Source organism: Colias philodice, chromosome 26 (assembly GCF_061535455.1).
Source record: "Colias philodice isolate Cphi_HAF_F1 chromosome 26, ilColPhil1 Martin Lab GWU primary, whole genome shotgun sequence".
Lineage (NCBI taxonomy): Eukaryota > Metazoa > Arthropoda > Insecta > Lepidoptera > Pieridae > Colias > Colias philodice.
In genome coordinates, this window is record NC_143111.1 from 9,132,637 (window position 1) to 9,152,977 (window position 20,341).

Here is a 20,341-nt window from a genome sequence, read left to right on the forward strand (position 1 = left end):
CCAAACCTATTACCACACTACAAAAGGTTGGCTACCCCTTCCTCTATACTACAGTAATGTCGGCCTTTGACAACGTCGACACGCAGAACGAGTAAACATCGAATTTCCCGCGTAAACCCTGTTTCTACATGACAGTGTTGCCATTGCATGGACGAAATTTACCCAGCACATAAAGCATTTAACAGGCAAATTTTCTTGTGCATTTGCTTGTGTTTTGAGCCTTGGTCGCTACCAAATTTTATTAAAATAGCTGATGCAGTAAACCCTGTGGATAAACCGTCTATGGCCGGATAGATTTTTGTGTGTATGCCCTAACTAAATTCAACAATTACAGCATGGATTTAATTTGGTTCAGATATAGCTTGAGATCTGAGAACATAGTTTTTATCCCGGAAATCCTACGGGAACTCTGCAGGTTTTTATTTGACTACGCGGGTGAAGCCGCTGACGGAAAGCTAGTTATTTATATACGTTTTTTATAATTCCAATAATGCATATTATATCGGTATACGGTAATAAGTTTCATGTATTCTTTACTAAAAACTATATAACTATGTAGAAATGTGAAATAATAGATTACCAAACAAAATCTCATTTAAACTATAATTATTTGACCTTTAATGAAACTAGTGACGTCAAAACTAAATTTTATAATAAACCTAAAATTACTATCATTAGGTTTAACAAATACAGTTCATCACAAATACATAATTAAAACATAATTTTCAGCATTAATTAACTATTGCCGCTTGTTCGCGTTTCATTTCACATTGTATTCAAATAAATATGTATTCCATCGCCAGAGGCATTTTATTTATTATAATTTAAAATCGAATTTAATATTCTCTCTTCTTTTTATTGTATTTATTGAAGTGAAACTTCTTTATCGGGGTTGGAAAAAAATTTAGTGTAACATTTTTTCGTTACGCGTGACATTTTTCCGTTACGCGCCATCTTTGATTCGACGTACTTCTGTAAAGTTGCATATAGTAATTTTTTTTTTAAATAAGGTCATATAAAGAAGTTTCACTTCTTACGTGTGTACACTAGTACACGCACACGTTTTTTTTTTCAAGTGAAACTATTCCTTGATTAACATATTATCGCTTGACTGTATTTTGTAAAATTTTGAAATTATCTAACTATTGGAATGATTAAGTAATTAATGACTTAATGACATCATAACTCACTAAAACCTGTGATAAAACCTACCCGTAATTATTGTACACTGACAAATGAAAAATTATTTATTTCAGCAATAAACACAATAACAAAACAAATTTAACAATATAAGAATTTGCTGTAGCTTAATTCACATTATAAGTATTAACTGTAAGTATAAACTTTGTAAACAAACGCCAAACAACTATTAAAAAAATTATAATCAAAGTATTGCTGACATTCCCGTAGATTCCCAAAACGATAAAGAAAGGGTAAAAGATCAAGCACATAAAATGCGAATTTTACGCAGACCAACACAGCAGAACAGCGCTAGTTAATAAGCGAATATGCCAGACAGTCTGGCTTGCAAAACACACGGTTCCATAACATTAATTATTATAACCACTTTTGCCGCCAAATTGAATTTAATTATCACCGACAATGGCCTGAAAAAGTCGGTGTTTTCCTTACTGTAATTAGCGTCTGGTGGAGCCACAAAACATGCGATTCGTAATTTATGTTTTGTCAAATTTGTCTTGGCTCAAAGATACCTTAATCTTTCTAGCCTATGTAAAATTCTCATGAAGAAGCGCTAAAACTTCGACAGGCAAAGTGGCTCCATGGTTTTTGGATAAACTAGACTCATGATTATTTTTCAACTTTAGCTAAGTATTTTATAATTTAGTTCACTTGAATATTTCGTTTACAAATGACACGTCTTATAATATAATATTATTTTAATCGCATAAATTTTTGTACTTACCAATTTATTGCAATCGTTATATTCAGAGAAACCTCACATATTATGTTACATAATATATTTTTTCACATGTAGCGGATGCATCTCTTATCTTATAGCTCTATATAACAAGAAATGAAATGAAATAAAATATATCCTCGCTGTACCAAGTGTTTCATGACACTTTTAGTTTAAGCTATATAAAAATACATTTGCATAATTTTTTAAAATTCATAGCGTTTTTCTCTTACTTGCTTTCATAATTATTGTATTTAATTTTTTTAGATAGGACTTTTGCGTTTAATCTAATCAAGTCTAGGAGTGATGAATTAATAGATACAGTGATTCAAGAGGAAGGTTTTTTTATATAATTTATTAGGTTTTAGACAAAGCGGGCGAAGCCACGGACCGAAAGCTAGTATCTTTATAAACACAAACTAGCGGTCCGCCCCGCCCAGGGGCGACCCTGGTACATATTTCGCAATAAAAGGTAGCCTATGTTCTTTCTCAGGGTCTAAAGATTGTCTGTGCCAAATTTCATCAAAATCGGTCTAGTAGTTTATGCGTGAAAAACCATACATACATACAAACCTTTCTTCTTTGTAATATTATAGTATATAGTATAGATGAATCGGAAAATGTGTTGCTAATTTATTGTAAAACTAGAGAACGGCTAACCGATTTTGTTTTTGATAAGATGGTTCTTATGGAGAGAAAACACGTAAAAGGAGCAATAGGACAGAACAACGCTTGTCAGTGCAGCTAGTGTTAAAATAAATATTAATTAGGTGTACGTACGTATATTAGATGGTGTCTCTTTTATAATTATTTTGTACAGAGATATCTTTTTCGTAACTTTATTAAAAACTAGATTTCCGCCCGCGGCTTCGCCCGCGTTTTCAAAGGAAAACCCGCATAGTTCCCGTTCCCGTGGGATTTCCGGGATAAAACCTATCCTATGTGTTAATCCAAGTTACCCTCTATATGTGTGCTAAATTTCATTGTAATCGGTTCAGTAGTTTTTACGTGAAAGAGTAACAAACATCCATACATCCATACATCCATACATCCTTACAAACTTTCGCCTTTATAATAGTATTGAGATCTATTAATAGATTTATAAATTATTTTTCATTTCACATAGAAAACACCAGTTACGTTTTTATGAAAGTTACAAAGGTACTGACTTTTTTTGGTGCTACGTTTCTCAGTTTTTTTAAACAAATTATAATTGATAAACAACTGATATCAATTTTAAAATTATAATTTTAATTTTTAAAATTAAAAATTATAATTTTAAAATGGATATCAGTTGTAATTGTATTAATCTGGTGAACTTTTTCTATACTACATAAGTTACTGCCTTTGCTCTAGGGGTTAAAAAAACCATATCAAAATCCGTTGAATAGTTTGAATGATTTAAGCACATACTAGGGATATATTGACAGAGAAAGCGACTTTGTTTTATACTATGTAGTGATTATAGATTATTATCATCAGAATCCTTTAATCTCGTGAAGAAATAATACAAATACTCGATACTGTAACAAATTATTTCCGCAATAAGAATCCAATCTTAAGGATTAGGTTCGCAATAATTACTGTATATTAGACCCTTTCAATGCCAGCTAAATACTAATAGAATAAGCTAGATTATCGCTATTGGTTTCAATATTGCAGTTAGAAATAAATTAAGTTTCTAGTGGTTTCTAATTATAATAGGTTTAATAAGTTTTAATGTAATCATTTGACCACCGAGCGGCCCGATCGGGCCACGACACAATAGATTTTCTATTGTGTCTGTGATTCCGGGGGCTTGAGAGCAATAATTCCTTAAAACCTTTTATTAACAAGTAAACAAAAACATTCATTGACGTTTTACAAAAAATTAAAAACATTTTTGTCAAACCAAATGTCACTTTAAATAATTATATGAACATTAATAAATATATTAATAGTTATTATTTTATTCAATAAATTGGTGAAATAGGTAAAAATGAGTGTTACATTTAGTAAGAAAAAGAGAATAAAATACCATGATGTGGTTTATGACAATACGGAGAGAGATTCGATTCCTAAGCGTGGCTATTATTCGGAATTGGTTTCCAACATGATGAAAGAGGATCCTTCTAGAGAAGTGTATGCAAAGAAACGCATGAAGCTTATGTTACAGGTACATTAACAGAGGGTTTAGATAATATAATATTGTTTTAAATTATAGTTTTATAAATTATATGAATACCTAACTATACTAGTTAGCTGCAGTTACGAACACTTTACATGTCATATCGATATTCATCGAGAAAAAAGTCATAGTTCTCACTATGGCAATTTTGAATCTATATTAAGGGCTACTACGTATAGATAATAGGTATCATCTCCGTCTGTTTGTGCTAATTTTTTGGTAGCGTTAGCCAACATATTAATTTTTTAATTAAAAACACGGAATATGTAGATTATTGTAGAGTCCTTACAAACTTTTTCTCTTTTATTTTGTAACAACGTTGCTTAAATTACTAATGACTCTACTAAAATGATTTCAAGTATTAGTAATTAAAAGTTGTTTACAGGCAAAAACAGATAAACTAGCGCCAATGTTGGTTTCACTGCCGAAGCCACAGAAGCCCAAACTGCTGTTACCTCCAGGAAGATGGACTACGTATAGAGAAGATGAGAGCATTGTAATATGTAGTATTTATTATATTATATTGTAATATGTAGTATTTATTATATTATATTGTAATATGTAGTATTTATTATATTATATTGTAATATGTAGTATTTATTATATTATTAGTGTGCTTTATTTACCGTTTTAACGTTTTTATTAGTATACAAGAAAATTATAAAATTTTGAACGTGTAGAGTAAATTCACATTGTTTTATTTAACAAATTCGCTACATTTATTCCATACCTTTTAAATTTTATAACAGATATAGTATATAAAATATCTGCACATAGTTTAGTCAGTAACTAATTCAAATCACTTGTTTTCGAATTTGACCGTAATCGAGCAAAAATATTAATTATTTCTTCTCTTATCCTTATACATAAAATACAATTTTCATTATTTTAAGAAGACCGTATTTAATAATCCTGTAATAAATAAAAATAGTAAGATCAGACTTTTAAAACTTGCCGCAATTAAAAGGAAAAACTTGTAACTTAATTATATGAAGGAGTTGTATCAATTAGTCTCGATAAAAACGGTAACCCTCGTTAATTTTAAATGAGTTCACTGGATTTGGTTAAATAACAAGTTTTTTGTAACATTTCGAGGCTCTAATAAAGTAGTGGCTAGGTTTGAGATTATCAGATTAGTGTTTTATGCTGGTTCAGAAGATTTTCGTTATCCAGAGAAAGCTACGCACTTACCCTGGAGAGGTACAGCGCACCCTAATTTTATACGCTGTACGGTAGAGCATATAACATTAGGGTTTATTACTTTAACAAAACAAAGTTTATATAAGAACGTTCACAGTAATTGTGAATAATTATTATTAATTTTGGGGGGGCGAGTATCTCGCCTCGCGGCGGTGTGAAAAAAAACTCCGGCTGAGTGGCCAGACAGTATTATTATTAATTATTATTATAATTAATTATTAATTATTAATTTTATTGTACCGTGTAGTTTGATTTGTGAAATGTCCAACACTGAATATTACATAACGTAAAATAGTTTCAAAATCTGCAATGTTGCTACATATTAAAGGTTATGAATAAACCGATTTATTTATCAATAATTACTCATGACGTCATTACAATGAAAATGTTTATTTCTCAGCAATTCCCCTTCGAGACGTTTGTACCAAAGTTGCAGTTTCTAAGCATAGTGCTGCCGAAGGAATTACCAAGGCTGGTCAAAATTGAACGGCTTAGGAGAAAATTCCTTGCTGCTAACATAAAGGTTATCATGATTTTAACTATTACATATTATATTTTTATCACAATTCATATAAAGCAAAATGATTGTTATGATAGAATGTAGAGCCTAGAGGATATTATAAATAAACATTTGTGTATCAATGGAACCTTTTAAAATTACACACACTACATAGGTATTAAATTTATGATTGCATCATTAATGTTAATGGTATATTTTATTTATGTTAGAAACGAAATTTCCACCCGCGCCTTCGCCCACGTTTTCAAAGATACATAAATAACCTACATAGTAATCGGTTCTGTAGTTTTTACGTGAAATACAAACATCCATCATCCATCCATCCATCCATTCTTACAAATCTTCGCATTAATATTATAAGTATGATAGTAGGATAATCTAAATTAATTTCAGAAAATGCTCCGTGAGCTCGGCATCCAGCCATATTGGTTATTACCTCCATCGGAGTACCCAATATCAGAGCAGGAGCACTACGCCCTCTACAGTCCGTTTCCAAAACTAAATTTGGAAATATTCGACAACACTGATTTTGATTGCAGGTTCATTGTTTTTACGCAAAATAATTCAAACACTTTTAAAGAAATAATTAATTAATAAACGTGGTTGTAATCGTATAATTTTTCGCCTTCGTTTACGTTCTAAAGTTGGGCAATAAAGTACCTTCATGCTAAACAATAAGATTCATTTTGCTATGTATTATTTAACAGACAGAAATGCAAAGATAATTTCATATTTGTAATGACCTTACACTACTTTTATTCATAAATAGAGTCATTTTATTTAATAAAGCAATACTTAGTGCTTATATTCTAGAATTCCTGAAGAATGGCTAAACCTTGGGATGATTGAAGGTGAACAATATCCGTGCCCCGGGCTCGCATTCATACCTAAAGAGGAAGGAAAGTCCACCAAAAGTGGAGATTTGTTCCAGATGCTCAATAATTTATATGAGGTTTCATATCTATTATTAAAATTTTAATTGGTTTATATTACGACTGGTTATAGGAACTCGTGTGTGATAATTTTTAAGCACACGTGTCAGAAGTGAAACTCCTTTGGCAAGATACTAAAATCGTCGCCTTACTTCATGACGGTATTGACACAACGTTGAAATTCTACTCAACGCGCCGATTCCGCTTCGATTTTTTTAAAGAACAGTTGGACTGAAATCACTTTGTAGAGCATTTTTGTATGTATTTCGTCAATGCTAAGTTAAAAGTGTGATGGTTGTTGAACTAATCTGTAACATTGGTCTCAATTAATTATTAATTTTTTTTATTAACAGTGGATTAATGTAGCTGCATTTAGTTATGACGAACAAACAGATAAATGGGAAGTTATGGCACTAGATGGAACTAAACGACGATTTCAGTGAGTTTCTTAAATACTTATTTCTACAAATAAAAAGTATACATTTCTACATCGTGATGTTATTCTAAAAAATACCAACTGCTTTAATTTGCTTTAATTAACTTTGAGCAAGAAGTGGGTAGATGTATAATAATTTTTCTATTTTTGTTCTTATTTGTAATCCAGCTTTGTAGAATTTGATATTTTTGGTTTTATGGCATACAAATTTATATCCAGCTTTGTATTTTATATTAGGTACATTAGTTTTATTGGTCTACTTCAAGTAGCTACATGTTATTATTTCTATTGCTCTCACTCCTTAACTTATTAATATTTTCAGAATTCCCCGTATCCGATTGATGTTCAAGGCCGACGATCCAGAGACATTTGCGAGACGCGTTAAGTTTGCTGTAGATTTAAGGAGAGAAGTAGAAAATAACATTAGGTAAAACATACTGCAGAATAGCACTATTCTTGGTACTTACAATAATTTGAAATTATTTTGATATTCTTAATTCATTTGTTGATGACGTCATACTCTGTATAGTTTTATTCGAGTATATTTATTATTAAACTAGCGACCCGCCCCGGCTTCGCACGGGTGCAATGCTGATACTAAATACAGAAAAACTGTGATATTACACTACAGAAAAACTGTGAACGTTGTATATAAAAACATAGCGGCCCGCCCCGGCATGGCACGGGTATAAAATATATAGCCGGGCGGCCGGCCGGTACCGCCACAAACGCTACGTCCCGCAATTTTTAAATCTGTAATATCTTCGAAAATATTCACTTAAATCATACGGTGTAAAGGGCCATATACAGGGTGTCCCAAAAAGTAGTGATGTACGGAAGCTGGGAGGTAGAGGACCTAGAGGGCTATCCGAATGTATTCATATACCTACTTGAGTTTGGACATTATAAATAAGCATATAGTTTAGTAAAATATGACCATCACGTAATATAACTCTCTGCTACGCATAACTGTAAGCCAAATGTCACTTATTGAAAATCTGTGCTCGCTTGCGACTGCGCTCGCGACAGGCACAGATTTTCACACAGAGATTTTCACACAGAGATTTTCACACAGAGATTTTCACACAGAGATTTTCACACAGAGATTTTCACACAGAGATTTTCACACTGAGATTTTCACACTGAGATTTTCACACAGAGATTTTCACACAGAGATTTTCACACAGAGATTTTCTCACAGACTTTCATAGAGATTTTCACACAGATTTTCACTGAGATTTTCACACAGAGATTTTCGCAGAGATTTTCACACAGACATTTTTACACAGAGATTTTCACACAGACATTTTTACACAGAGATTTTCACACCGAGATTTAAACACAGAGATTTTCACACAGAGATTTTCACACAGAGATTTTTACACGGAGACTTTCACACGGAGATTTTCACATAGAGATTTTCACACAGAGATTTTCACACAGAGATTTTCACACGGAGATTTTCACACGGAGATTTTCACACAGACATTTTTACACAGAGATTTTCACACAGACATTTTCACACAGAGATTTTCACACCGAGATTTAAACACAGAGATTTTCACACAGAGATTTTCACACAGAGATTTTTACACGGAGATTTTCACACGAAGATTTTCACATAGAGATTTTCACACAGAGATTTTCACACAGAGATTTTCACACGGAGATTTTCATGCAGGTTTGCTAGATAATAATATAAGCTGAAAGATAGGCCGATTCAGTATGGTAATATTTACTATCGTTAGATCTTCGAATGGAATAAAAAAAAGAATTAAATGCCAAGAAAGATAAACTTACCCAGTGGTGAACATCACAGGCATTCAGACATTTAAAAGACAACTTTTCACGATGATGTCGCACTTGCACTGAGCAACAGCGGGGTCATTTTAAAAATTTCTGGTAATAATTAAACACCTTGTTATTGGTTTTAATTTGTTTTTATTGATCATCATGTTAATTCAATTTTTGCACTTACCACATTTAGATTTAAATTTTTCGATTGAAGCCTTCTGAATAATAAAATGAAATTTTCAGGGTAACTACCTGATAGATAGAGCAAGTTTTTAAAAGCCAAACGGAAAACTTTTTTTATGTGATTTTATTTTTTTACGGGCCCTTGAAGTGGTGAACATACTGGGTAATTTTATCTTTCTTGGCATTTAATTCTTTTTTTTATTCCATTCGAAGATCTAACGATAGTAAATATTACCATTCTGAATTGGCCTATCTTTCAGCTTAGCAAACAAAAAAAAAATCAAGCATCTAGCGCAATAATTGACGTCACCATGAGTGAAAATATCATCGTACTCGGCGATAGGTGAAAAATTGAAAAAAACGTCATAACTCCGAAAATACGAAAAATCGCATAACATACATGGGGGTGATTCGGATAGCCCTCTAGGTCCTCTACTTCCCAGCTTCCGTTCATCACTACTTTTTGGGACACCCTGTAGATCTATATTAAATGAATGAACAATGTATTCAAGGTATTTAATTGGTTAAGGATTAATGCTGTACTGGTTAAAATCGCTTCGAAAATTAGCCATTATTTGTCGTAAAAAGTAAATGACAAAAAAAAGTTATTGTGGGTTATCCATAACAGATAGACTTTTCTATAGACCTATTCAATGTGTATAATACTTAGTACATTATTTTGATAAAACTCGTAGGGTTCAGCCTGCGTTTGCAATGTAAGCGGAAAAAATGTAATTTTGTACGACATAACATTAGAAACCTCAAAAATAACAGTACTTCTCCACTATTTAATGGATGTTATTATACATATAAACCTTCCTCTTGAATCACTCTATTTAACCTTTAACTGACGTGGTATACGTCTCACAGACGTCATTATTTTTATAATGACAATATTTTTCAAAAAACGCGACGCGCAGCGTTCCCCCTCCCGCTACCTTCCCATCCCGCCATCTTGTTGCCGTCAGTCGCGGCCGCGAGCGCGACGAGTGCACAGGTTCTCCCACAGGAGCGATCGCCGTCTCACAGACGTAAGTACGGTGTTTATGTACAAAAACTAAGCATGTCTCTTGGTCGTCACCTCTGTGTTTACGTAGGTAGCCACATAGGGTCTCGTTGACGTCACATCGGTTTTAATTTTATTCAATTTCGCAGAATGCCTAGAAAAAATGAAATCTGCACCAAAGAGTATGCCACAAACACCTATGCTAGCTAGGAGTATGCCAAGGAAACGGGAAAGAACCCCAGTTGAAAGACCAACTTCTGCATTGGACCAACCGACATGCCTGAACCTCCTCCGTCTCTAAAAAGCCAAGCTAATCCGCAACAAGGAACTCGGAAGACGTGTGCAATATGTCCAAGTCGCCTGAAAAGAAGAACAAAGTACTATTGCTATCAATGCAGCAAGCCAATGTGTCTTACATGCTGTCTTCAAATATGCAATGACTGTACTACGACGTTGAAAATGTACCGAATATGTGCCTTGTCATTTTTTTTGTTATTGAAGAAAGACTAATTATTTTTGTTATTTTTTAATTATAATACAAAGAAGTAACGATAATTTCAGTTCATTTGTCGATTGATGAATAGTTTTAGAAAAAACAAGAGTTCCTAAATTTAGATAAGCAATGTATTCATGAATAAATGTTGATTATTATTAAATTAAGGACAGTAGTTTTATTTTATCTGTAATAAATTGTTCTTAAACATGTATGAATCAATTTGTAAACCGTTACAGTATAGTATTGTTTAATTTATATTATTTTATTTCAATTTAATTTTTAACGTCTATGAGACGGTACCGCGGCGTTAAAGTTACATTTAGACCAGTACGTCAGCCAAAGGTTAAAAAAACCGCATCAAAATCTGTTGCGTAGTTTCAAAGATTTAAGCGTACAAAGGGACATAGGGACAGAGGTTGCGACTTTGTTTTATACTATGTAGTGATAGTGATGAAGTGAATGAAGTGAAGTGATAGCACTGTTAAACAAAGTTCAAATAGAAAACAAAAATAAAATTACCTACTGTAACTACCATAATTATCCACCTGGATTCTATAATAATCCCCTTTCTAAGCTATAAAGAATACTTAATTTTATTATAATTTGTTTTCAAACTAAAAGATGAAATATATCAGGTTTTATCTATACTTGGACTGTCTCCTCCTGGATGGTCTGCCCCAAATGCCCTTGCACTACATGCCGGCTATCATCAAGATGGTGAGGATCCACAGGCAGGCGGTCGACGTGGACGAGGATCACTTCAAGGCTTTGAAACATGAGGTAAGGAATCGAATTTAAGATTTTTATTTAGAACTAAATAGCACTATGATGTGCGTTCGAATCTTTTATTTTATAAACTACTAGCGGTCCGCCCCGGCTTCGCCCGTGGTACATATGAAAAATAGATGTTGGCCGATTCTCAGACTTACCCGATATGCACAGAAAATTTCATGAGAATCGGTCCACCCGTTTCGGAGGAGTATGCAGACTAACATTGTGACACGAGAATTTTATATATAATAAGATATACTTAGATGAATGTATGAATTGTAAAAAAAATGTTTTGATAAAATAATTATATATTGGCAGAGTCTCTCTTTTAGATAGAGCTATTAAAAAGAGAAGATGGAAACATTTGTAAAACACAAAACTGAGAAATAAAAAAATATTTCCATATTCCAGGGCTACCTACTCCATAGAAGGGCTGAGGGTAAAATGAAAATAATCTACACGATACAAAAGTATCGAGACGTGTACAATTTCATTGATGTGCCGAGCAAGGAGTATGTGCCACCTGTACCGGATTATGGTACACATACGTTTTAATGACATTATTATAGTATGTTTTTATAAATTTATGCTAAAATAAAGAAGAATAGAGGTAGCTTTTGGTATGTTATACTTAATTTCCACTGTCAATTATGTTATCGATCTTTGTATTAGTACCATTACCATTCAAAAATACTTATCAGTCTTGCCTAAAATGAAGATTGCTGAATAGAACTTTCAATAGCAAAATTCAGATCTATATCCAATAGGTAGGTATTTATGAATGTAATTTAGCTAATTCTTATAGAATTATTCTTCTATAAGCATTAGCTAAATTCCATTCTATTATAGAATATATAAAACTTCCAGGCCGTTATCCCTGCGTCATGGACGACTTCAAGGGCCGTGTGAAATTCAACCAGTGGAACTCGCTCTATGTCCTCACAGAATCCGTGTCCTGCATACATCTTGTTGTTGAAGAGTGTCTTAAGGTTTCTCCTTATTTTTGAACTTTGGCCCAAGACTTTGCTCGCCTTAATTTTAGAGTATGTAAACTTATCTGGGAACCACCTGAAGACAAACAAAATTTTTAATTAAGGTGATGAATTAATTTTTCTAACATTTACGGCCCTTTTCAAACCTTCGTAATTTTTATATTATTAAAGTTGTCGTGATGAAAATTCTTGACAAGAAAGTTCAATAGTAACACAATACGTCTACCGTTTTAGAAACATGATTCCATGATATTTTCTCGATAGAAAAAAAATACAAAGTTCTCATTGTTATTTTTTTATAATCTCTGGCATCTTCAAAATAACAAACGTAAAGTTACGACTTTTTGGATATTAACTATAAAATATACAACCTATACGTCTACCGATTTAGAATTTTGAAATATGCGATGGTTTTGAAATAAACAAGAAATACTTGAAATTAGCGCGCGACCAGCCAATATAGCGAGAGCCGCCCTGTACCTTCCTACCCCGATCGCTGCACGAGTCATTCCCGCTACGGCCGTCACACGGGGAACTTGTGTCGCTCGCGCAATCGTAAAAAAGGGTGACAACACGATAAGACAAAATGAGACAAATGGGGACAATAAAGAAAATAAGAAGAAGAAACATAAAGGTTGGAGAAAAAAGAATGCTTACAATTGGAACAAATTAATGAAGAAGTTGGTTTTATTTTAAATTTGATGATAATTGTATTATAGACGATGTTTGATATGTACCCCTGTTTTAAGTACATAACGAATGTGTAAGATTTTTTTCATTTATAGCATAGATAATCTTTTCAGAAATCCGGAATCCAGAAGGAAAATAAACCCACTGATTGTTCACAATGTGAACCCACTCCTTCGTAAGTACCTTTATTCAGTCAAAAATGTATGTTATCAACGTTCTACTGGTTTTATCGCATGATTCCATTTTTAGCAAAAAGCAACAAAGTGCAAAGAAATAAAAAATCATGGTGAACTTAGTGGAAGTATGGCGGACGTGATATGGAACAGGAGCTCATTGGAGTAGTATTATATTTAAAAAAAATACGAAAAAATTTCAAGAATTACATTTCTTAGTAGGTGGTAGATAAGTATGTTGTATAAAGAATTTGATGTTGATATTTATTTCATTTATACTTACTACACCTGTGCGGGAAATTGCTTAGTACTAAAACAGGTTTATATTCATATTTACATAGTAATGTGAGTTTTAATTTCGAATAATTTTGTGTAAGTATATTAAATTGAGTTCCTGGGTGATCTGGAAACACAATTGGGCCCGGAAGATGGCGCTGCAGTCACTCCTCCTAATCACATGAACCGATTTGGGTGAATATTTGTGTGCACATTTCATTGTTGTGGGATGATTGGTTGATTCGTTTTCACATTAGCTAATATTATGTATTTTTGTTGTAAACTTAATTTAATGTTTATAATACATTATTATTGGTATAAATAAGCCAGTGTTCGTCTCACATTGCTGTACCTGCCTACCTACCCTACCAGGGCCTAACTTTGTTCTGGCTATTTTATTTTGATTATTTGTAATGAATAATTACAATTATAATAGAGTGCAAAAAATAAATACATGCGTCAATATATTTTGTGTTTTTTTTAAAACAATTTTTCTATTTAAAAAAATATCATTCCGACCGCGGCTTTACCCGCTTGGAATTAGGTTATATCGTGAATCCTGTTTTATCCCACAGAAGTGTTCAGTTCGGATAAAAAGTATCCTATGTGTAAATCCAGGCAATTAGCTATATTTTATCAAAATTGGTAATGTAGTCTTGACGTGATTAAGTAACAACTAACAAAAAAATATACAAATTAACATCCAAAGTTTCGCATCAGTTTTACTGTATTAGTGATATCTTCCACTCTTGACTTTGACTGAGAAGAATTAGGGTTTATAACTTCTTTCAGAAATAGTACCTTTCATTTCTGGGCATGATGTAATATCTACGTCAGCATCAAATTCTATCTAAATCAATTCAGTAGTCCGCGTTATTGAGTACCATTTCATTTTTTCAGAGTAACAATATTTTTTGTTATTTTAAAGATTATTTATAACCTGTATTATTTTGTAATAAAGTAAACATTACGAAATGATAATAATTATTATTAATAATGTCTAAGTAGTTGTTAAAAAGAAGATTATTTGTTTATAAGCAAGAAAATAAAACCAATAAATCAACAATTAAATAAATGTATGACGACTCCATACATGTTTGTCCCGAGTCGGCCAGCGGCAGCGCGGCGAGTTTGCAAGAATGACTTCGCGCACACCCGCGTTCGCGATAGCGAGCTATTAGACTCCGCCCGCCAAGCAGTGGATTTTTTTTTGTGTATCGTCTTAAACTTGGTACACCCGTGTTGGAGGAGTTCAGTGATAAGCACACATATATAGAATATTATCGTGTACCCAGCCGAGCGGATTTTAATGTTTTGTTCATTGCTAGCTTTGCCTCTGCTTGGATAAAACTGTTAAACATTTACAAACTTTCAAACGCCTATCCTTGCGGATTTGGTGCCAACAGCTAGATAGAAATTAAAAAAAATATTTTATTTTTATAAAGGTTGAAGGTATGCTGTTTTACACAACAAACTACGGCCGTAACGCGAGTCTTGGAGAGTTTGATGCAGCACAACAACACTGCACCTCAATGGTAAACAAACATAATTAAATAGTTTCAATTTTAGTACATATACAAGATTAATTTATATGTAAGACTATAATATAGTTACGTAGTTTTTTAGTTATTAATTTGAACTGATAGTTTTGTAGTAAAAATTGTGTAGAACGAAATAAATTATAAGCATCTATGCCACTATTTTCGATGTTATTTTCAGATGTTGAAATATTTACACATAACGTGGCTGAATGCTACGGCGCATGCGATACGAATGTCTTTCAGAGATGTTGGAAAAGGGTAAGGTATTAAATACTTTCTAAAAAATGTTTTATGTTATGTTTTATCTCAACAGAGTCAGGGGTACCAGATACCAGGAAAAATAGTAAACTGGATATTTACCCTTTCATTAAACCTTTTCTTTTAATAATAATAATAATAAATTCTTTATTTAAGAGTAACAGAGACTCATTTTACATACAATACACAAAAATCACTAATACACATATAAAATTAAGCTCACAATCATAAAATATAAATCTTTTGTGAGCAGTCCCTTGCTTTAGTTTTAAATTGATGAAGCTATTCTTAATACTTCTGATTTATATTTATTTTATTTTTATTTACAGGTGGTTCAATATATATGAGAAAAAATGGGAGTTCTACGGAATCAGTAAACTTTGCCGTTTCATGCAACTCGTTAGATTCCGTATGCAGGTAAATAAATATATAAATTCAGTCTCCTTAAACGGTTGTTCATAAATCGATATAGAAAATAAAAGCAGATATTTAAATAATTACCCGTTCATTGGAATGCGTGAAGAATGCTCAAACATTAGCAGGCATCTTTTCACCATAAACAGAACAGATAAGAGATGCAAATGTACCCACAACTTTCAGTACGCCCTGCGCTATTGCATCGAGCAGTCCATGGCGATGTTTGTGGGGCTCTGCGAGACCCCCTGCCTCTGCACCTACGTGTGTGAAGACGACTACGAGTGGGACCCCAATGACCTGATCAACTCCCCCTTCCGTTCCCCCACACCTACCCTCTTCTACTTTCACCTAATGATGTGTGAAGATGGACCATATTATACTACGCCACCGGAACAATTTGAGGTGTGGAACTATTTATTTTAGTACAATAAAGGTAAAGGAAAAGCTTTAATTTCATTTTATAGATGCTGCAAGTCAAGTCCTCTTCATCTTCTTCTTCTCTTAATTAATGGCTGTGCTGCAAGTTATTTGATTTTTATTAGTAGTTACAATAATTTTAAGCGTCAGTAAAAATATCAACGTGAATATCACCTATATTTTCAAATTCAAATTTCAAATAAAATATTTTCAAAAAATATAGGTTACATTTTAAAATTCGGGTCCAATAATGTTCTACTTATTCTATTCCCATTTAACCAATCTTTATGTATAGTTAAATTGCAAAAAATCATACACTCAAACCCCAAATAACTATGTAAAAGAACTTGGAGAAATATAAAGGCCAATTTCGTCGGATTACAAAACCTAAAAGAGCTACAATAGGAAATTGCTGACGCGTGATAACAAGACGTGTAGACAAACGAAACCGAAGGAATTTAATGCTGTATTTGCGATCTAAATAATATCTGTAAGATTCCGTTTCATTAGCATTATATAAAATTTCTAATTCCTTCTTTCAAATTATTTATGTTAATCCATTGTTCTCAATGCATAAAAACTGAGACAGGATCCTATGAGTTCAAGCATTTATTTTAATATGTTTATATATTTCATTCTAGGTTGTAATCCAGAGATTGTTCAGAGAGATGCTGTATCGCTGTCACTTTATCCCACAAGTGCATCCTATGATTATGACCGGTCTCGTTTTTGATAAGGAACTTTTTCTCACGTCTATTGGTTAGTTTTTATAATATTAGCTACTTTTAAAAATTTGCATATTATATTTTTACGCGTTGTTTTAATGCACAAGTAACGGCTCTAACGGTTTCCCTCTGAGGTTTCACTACTTCCAAATTTTAGCCTATTTGACACACTCTATCTCCAAACAAGCCATCACTTAAGTAAAAAAACTTATTAAAATGTGTTTAAGCTACAGCATTTTTTTCTGTATTGTTAAATTCTAAATGTATTGTGTTTTTTCTGAAATAAAGATTTTCATTTTTCATTTTTATTTCATTTTCACTTAGCATCATCATTGGCCATTTACGTCTATTTCAGACGATTATCGTAGTCGGTAAGGAGTCTCTATCTACTGCACTTCTTACGATGGCTATGTAGCCCAATACGCGATGCACAGGTGCGCCCACATTTGGGACACCTGTGTTCTCCAGGGAGTGTTTCACTCAGCACAAAACAAAATATTTCATTAATTAATATTTTTCTATAAAATTATGAATTCCAACCAGGTTTAATGGAACCGAACGTGGTGGAATACAGAGAGCGGCTGTTGCTGGCGTATCGTAAGGCCATCATACCGCTGAAAGCGTATATGCGGCAGTACGAGTGCTATAGGGATATCTATGTGTTGAATATTGAAGAATACGTTGAGTTAGTTCTTTAGTATCTTAAGTTAAAATTAATTACATGAGAATTAAAAATAATCTGCTGTTTTATGAGTTCATTTGTAAACATATAATCAAGTGCAATGCACGTATACATAATTCGATTTGCGTAGAAATCAATTAATGTATAATTTTTTTAATTTCTCTCCCTGGCTATCGTATTCTTACTACACATTAAACTATGATTTGACATTCACAGAATTCGTCCTTGGTGTAACTCAAGAATGTTTTTAAATCGTTGTTATTAAATTTTTATTGTTATACTAATGTATAAATCCAAGTATCGAATAATAATTTATTCGATTCAAAACATTCCAGAGCATTCCGTGAAGAAAAGCATTCTTCATCAGAGACCCGTGAAGAGGTTCAGATGCACTATGATGCGAAACAAGATCTAATATGGCGACTGCCACAGTACATTAATATTGGACCGTTTGCTATAAATGTGGATAGTCTAAAGGTTAAATAATTATTTAAGACTAAAAAAAATAACCGTATACAAATTGTCAGAATTAGGCCAAATTTAAATGTCCTCGTGGGAGGGAGGGACCAGCTTTCGAATAAAATAAAATATATCAAAAATTGTTCGCCCAATCGAAATTTTTGAGGCTATAAACAAATAAAATACATCGATTATATTCTTCCTTCTTTTGAAGTCGGTTGAAAAATACTGTCAAAATTGGTAAAAACATAGTAAATGTGGGAATCATTTTCACATTATAAAAGCTTTTAGGAAGAATTCTAGCAAACGGAATAATAAATTGTCTCAAGGGAGGCACTAGCAAATAAATAATATACTCGCGGTATGTTTGGATAATATAGGCCTCCCTTTGCAGTCCTGAACATACCTTTTATGTTATCGGCTTATCGCACTGTCTTACCTATTACATCACCTTTTTTCTTGCAACTGAAATGTTTCTATACAAATACAAGATATTAATATTACCTCTGTAAAAAAAATAAGTCATAGTTCATACAAACATAATATACTTAATTGATTGTGTAAGTGTAGTAGATATTAGCTGTTCAGTGTTCAGTGTTCACCTTGTTCCCGTCACGAGGGTCGTAATGTTTTTCCAAATTCTATCAGTAATTATCATACTAATCCCATTGGACACGAATGCAACTATAATATTTAAATTCGTTAAGCTGATCTTTATTATAACTGGTATAAATAACACATAAATGTATGGTAGATATTATAATTGAGGGTGTCATGATAATCATAACTAAAAAACATTACAGCAAACGCTCGTAAACAAACGAGCGGACATCATCAAGGCTCTCCTCACCATGTGGGCTGAAGAGGTTCGCATCATGGTGGAAGACGTGATACAAGCGTACAAGAGCATCATGAGGAAACTTGGTGAGAAGCCGAACACTATAGAACATGTCTTCGAGATCAGGGAGTGGATGGAGTCGATACCGTTCGCGTTGAAGACGCAAGAAGATATCATGAAGAAAGTTCACACGGTAATTTGCTGTTTAGAGAAAGAAGATAAAATTGTAAATATGAATGGTGTTTTGGACTTGTGTAATCCTTCTACAATTTTGCATTCGATTTAAGCGTTATGAAATAGCAAAAATATTTTAATAAGAATGATTGCGTTAAAAATCTTATTGCCAAAGTCCTATTTTATACTTTTTAAAGTGTGCAGAGTGCATTAGTGTTTATATTTTAGTTTATAATATTGCACTGCAATAAATAGAGCGACAGATGTTTAATTGTGAATTATATTTTAAACTACTCACGTTTAATATTAATAAAATCAATTAATATTTAAGGATTATGAAGTATTGGACGCATTTTTCACTCCACTGGAAAATGAAGATTTCAAAGCTTTGTGGGAAGCTATCGGTTGGCCGCTGAGTATTACCAAACAAGTATGTTTAACTACCATTACTTGAATTATAATAATGACTTAAAATTATTTAATTTCAAATCTTAAATTAAGTATTAATTAAATTTAATCACCTCATAAATAAAAAGATCATCTCCATTTGAATTACAGTCGCCAGTAAAGTAAAGTTCCCATAGATATGTTTTAAATTATAAAAATTAACATAAAGGTAGTTGCAACAACTGATTTCCTTGAAGAGGAACAAGAGAAGTTCTGGAAGCTTCACCAACAAGATGAACAAACACTGTCGGATAGAATCGACATGTTTACGTCGCAGTGCATGGCTCTTACTCTGCAAAACGATTTCTCGAGAGTAAGTATAATTTATATCTATGAGTCGTATTGTTTTGGTATATATGTACTTAATTTATAAAAAGATTTAAAATAAGATACGTTCGGAACTTCAAAGCTTTCAAATTTAACGTAGAATTTTATACCTACGCATAATTTTCATTTACATAAATATCGTAATATCTTTCTGTACGTTTGAAAAATCTTTTCATCCATATTATAATATGATAATCCATATTGTAATATTATCATCCATATTATAATATTATAATCCATATGAACTACCTTAACAGGTCCACGAAATAGCGAACGACATAAAGAAAGCGTGGAAGGGCATGAAGGACTCGCAGGAGTGGGGCAGGGTGCTGAACCAGCGGCAGAAGCTGTTCGGCCAGCCTGTGGTGCCATTTGCGGATCTGAATAGATTGGTCAAGGAATTCGAGCCGTATAGGAACTTGTGGGTCACTGCTTCTGGTATGGTTATTTATTATTGTATTATTTTTTACTATGTACACACACGTTGTAAGACGGCAGATGC

General features: G+C 32.8%; 1 protein-coding gene across 1 annotated transcript in view; it reads left to right on the forward strand.

Moving 5' to 3' along the window:
* The first annotated feature begins 3,896 nt into the window (after positions 1 to 3,896).
* The window catches only part of LOC149477081 (dynein axonemal heavy chain 1-like), a 78,215-nt gene continuing 61,770 nt past the window's right edge, over positions 3,897 to 20,341 (forward strand). The window contains exons 1-21 of the mRNA XM_089711622.1: positions 3,897 to 4,073; positions 4,471 to 4,581; positions 5,686 to 5,808; positions 6,199 to 6,344; positions 6,619 to 6,757; positions 7,091 to 7,176; positions 7,496 to 7,600; positions 11,288 to 11,432; positions 11,835 to 11,961; positions 12,291 to 12,412; positions 15,000 to 15,089; positions 15,274 to 15,353; positions 15,683 to 15,770; positions 15,954 to 16,172; positions 16,829 to 16,946; positions 17,456 to 17,597; positions 17,930 to 18,071; positions 18,857 to 19,084; positions 19,397 to 19,495; positions 19,682 to 19,825; positions 20,097 to 20,295. Coding sequence (XP_089567748.1) covers positions 3,897 to 4,073; positions 4,471 to 4,581; positions 5,686 to 5,808; positions 6,199 to 6,344; positions 6,619 to 6,757; positions 7,091 to 7,176; positions 7,496 to 7,600; positions 11,288 to 11,432; positions 11,835 to 11,961; positions 12,291 to 12,412; positions 15,000 to 15,089; positions 15,274 to 15,353; positions 15,683 to 15,770; positions 15,954 to 16,172; positions 16,829 to 16,946; positions 17,456 to 17,597; positions 17,930 to 18,071; positions 18,857 to 19,084; positions 19,397 to 19,495; positions 19,682 to 19,825; positions 20,097 to 20,295 — 2,830 coding nt within the window. The remainder of the gene's footprint in view (positions 4,074 to 4,470; positions 4,582 to 5,685; positions 5,809 to 6,198; positions 6,345 to 6,618; positions 6,758 to 7,090; positions 7,177 to 7,495; positions 7,601 to 11,287; positions 11,433 to 11,834; positions 11,962 to 12,290; positions 12,413 to 14,999; positions 15,090 to 15,273; positions 15,354 to 15,682; positions 15,771 to 15,953; positions 16,173 to 16,828; positions 16,947 to 17,455; positions 17,598 to 17,929; positions 18,072 to 18,856; positions 19,085 to 19,396; positions 19,496 to 19,681; positions 19,826 to 20,096; positions 20,296 to 20,341) is intronic.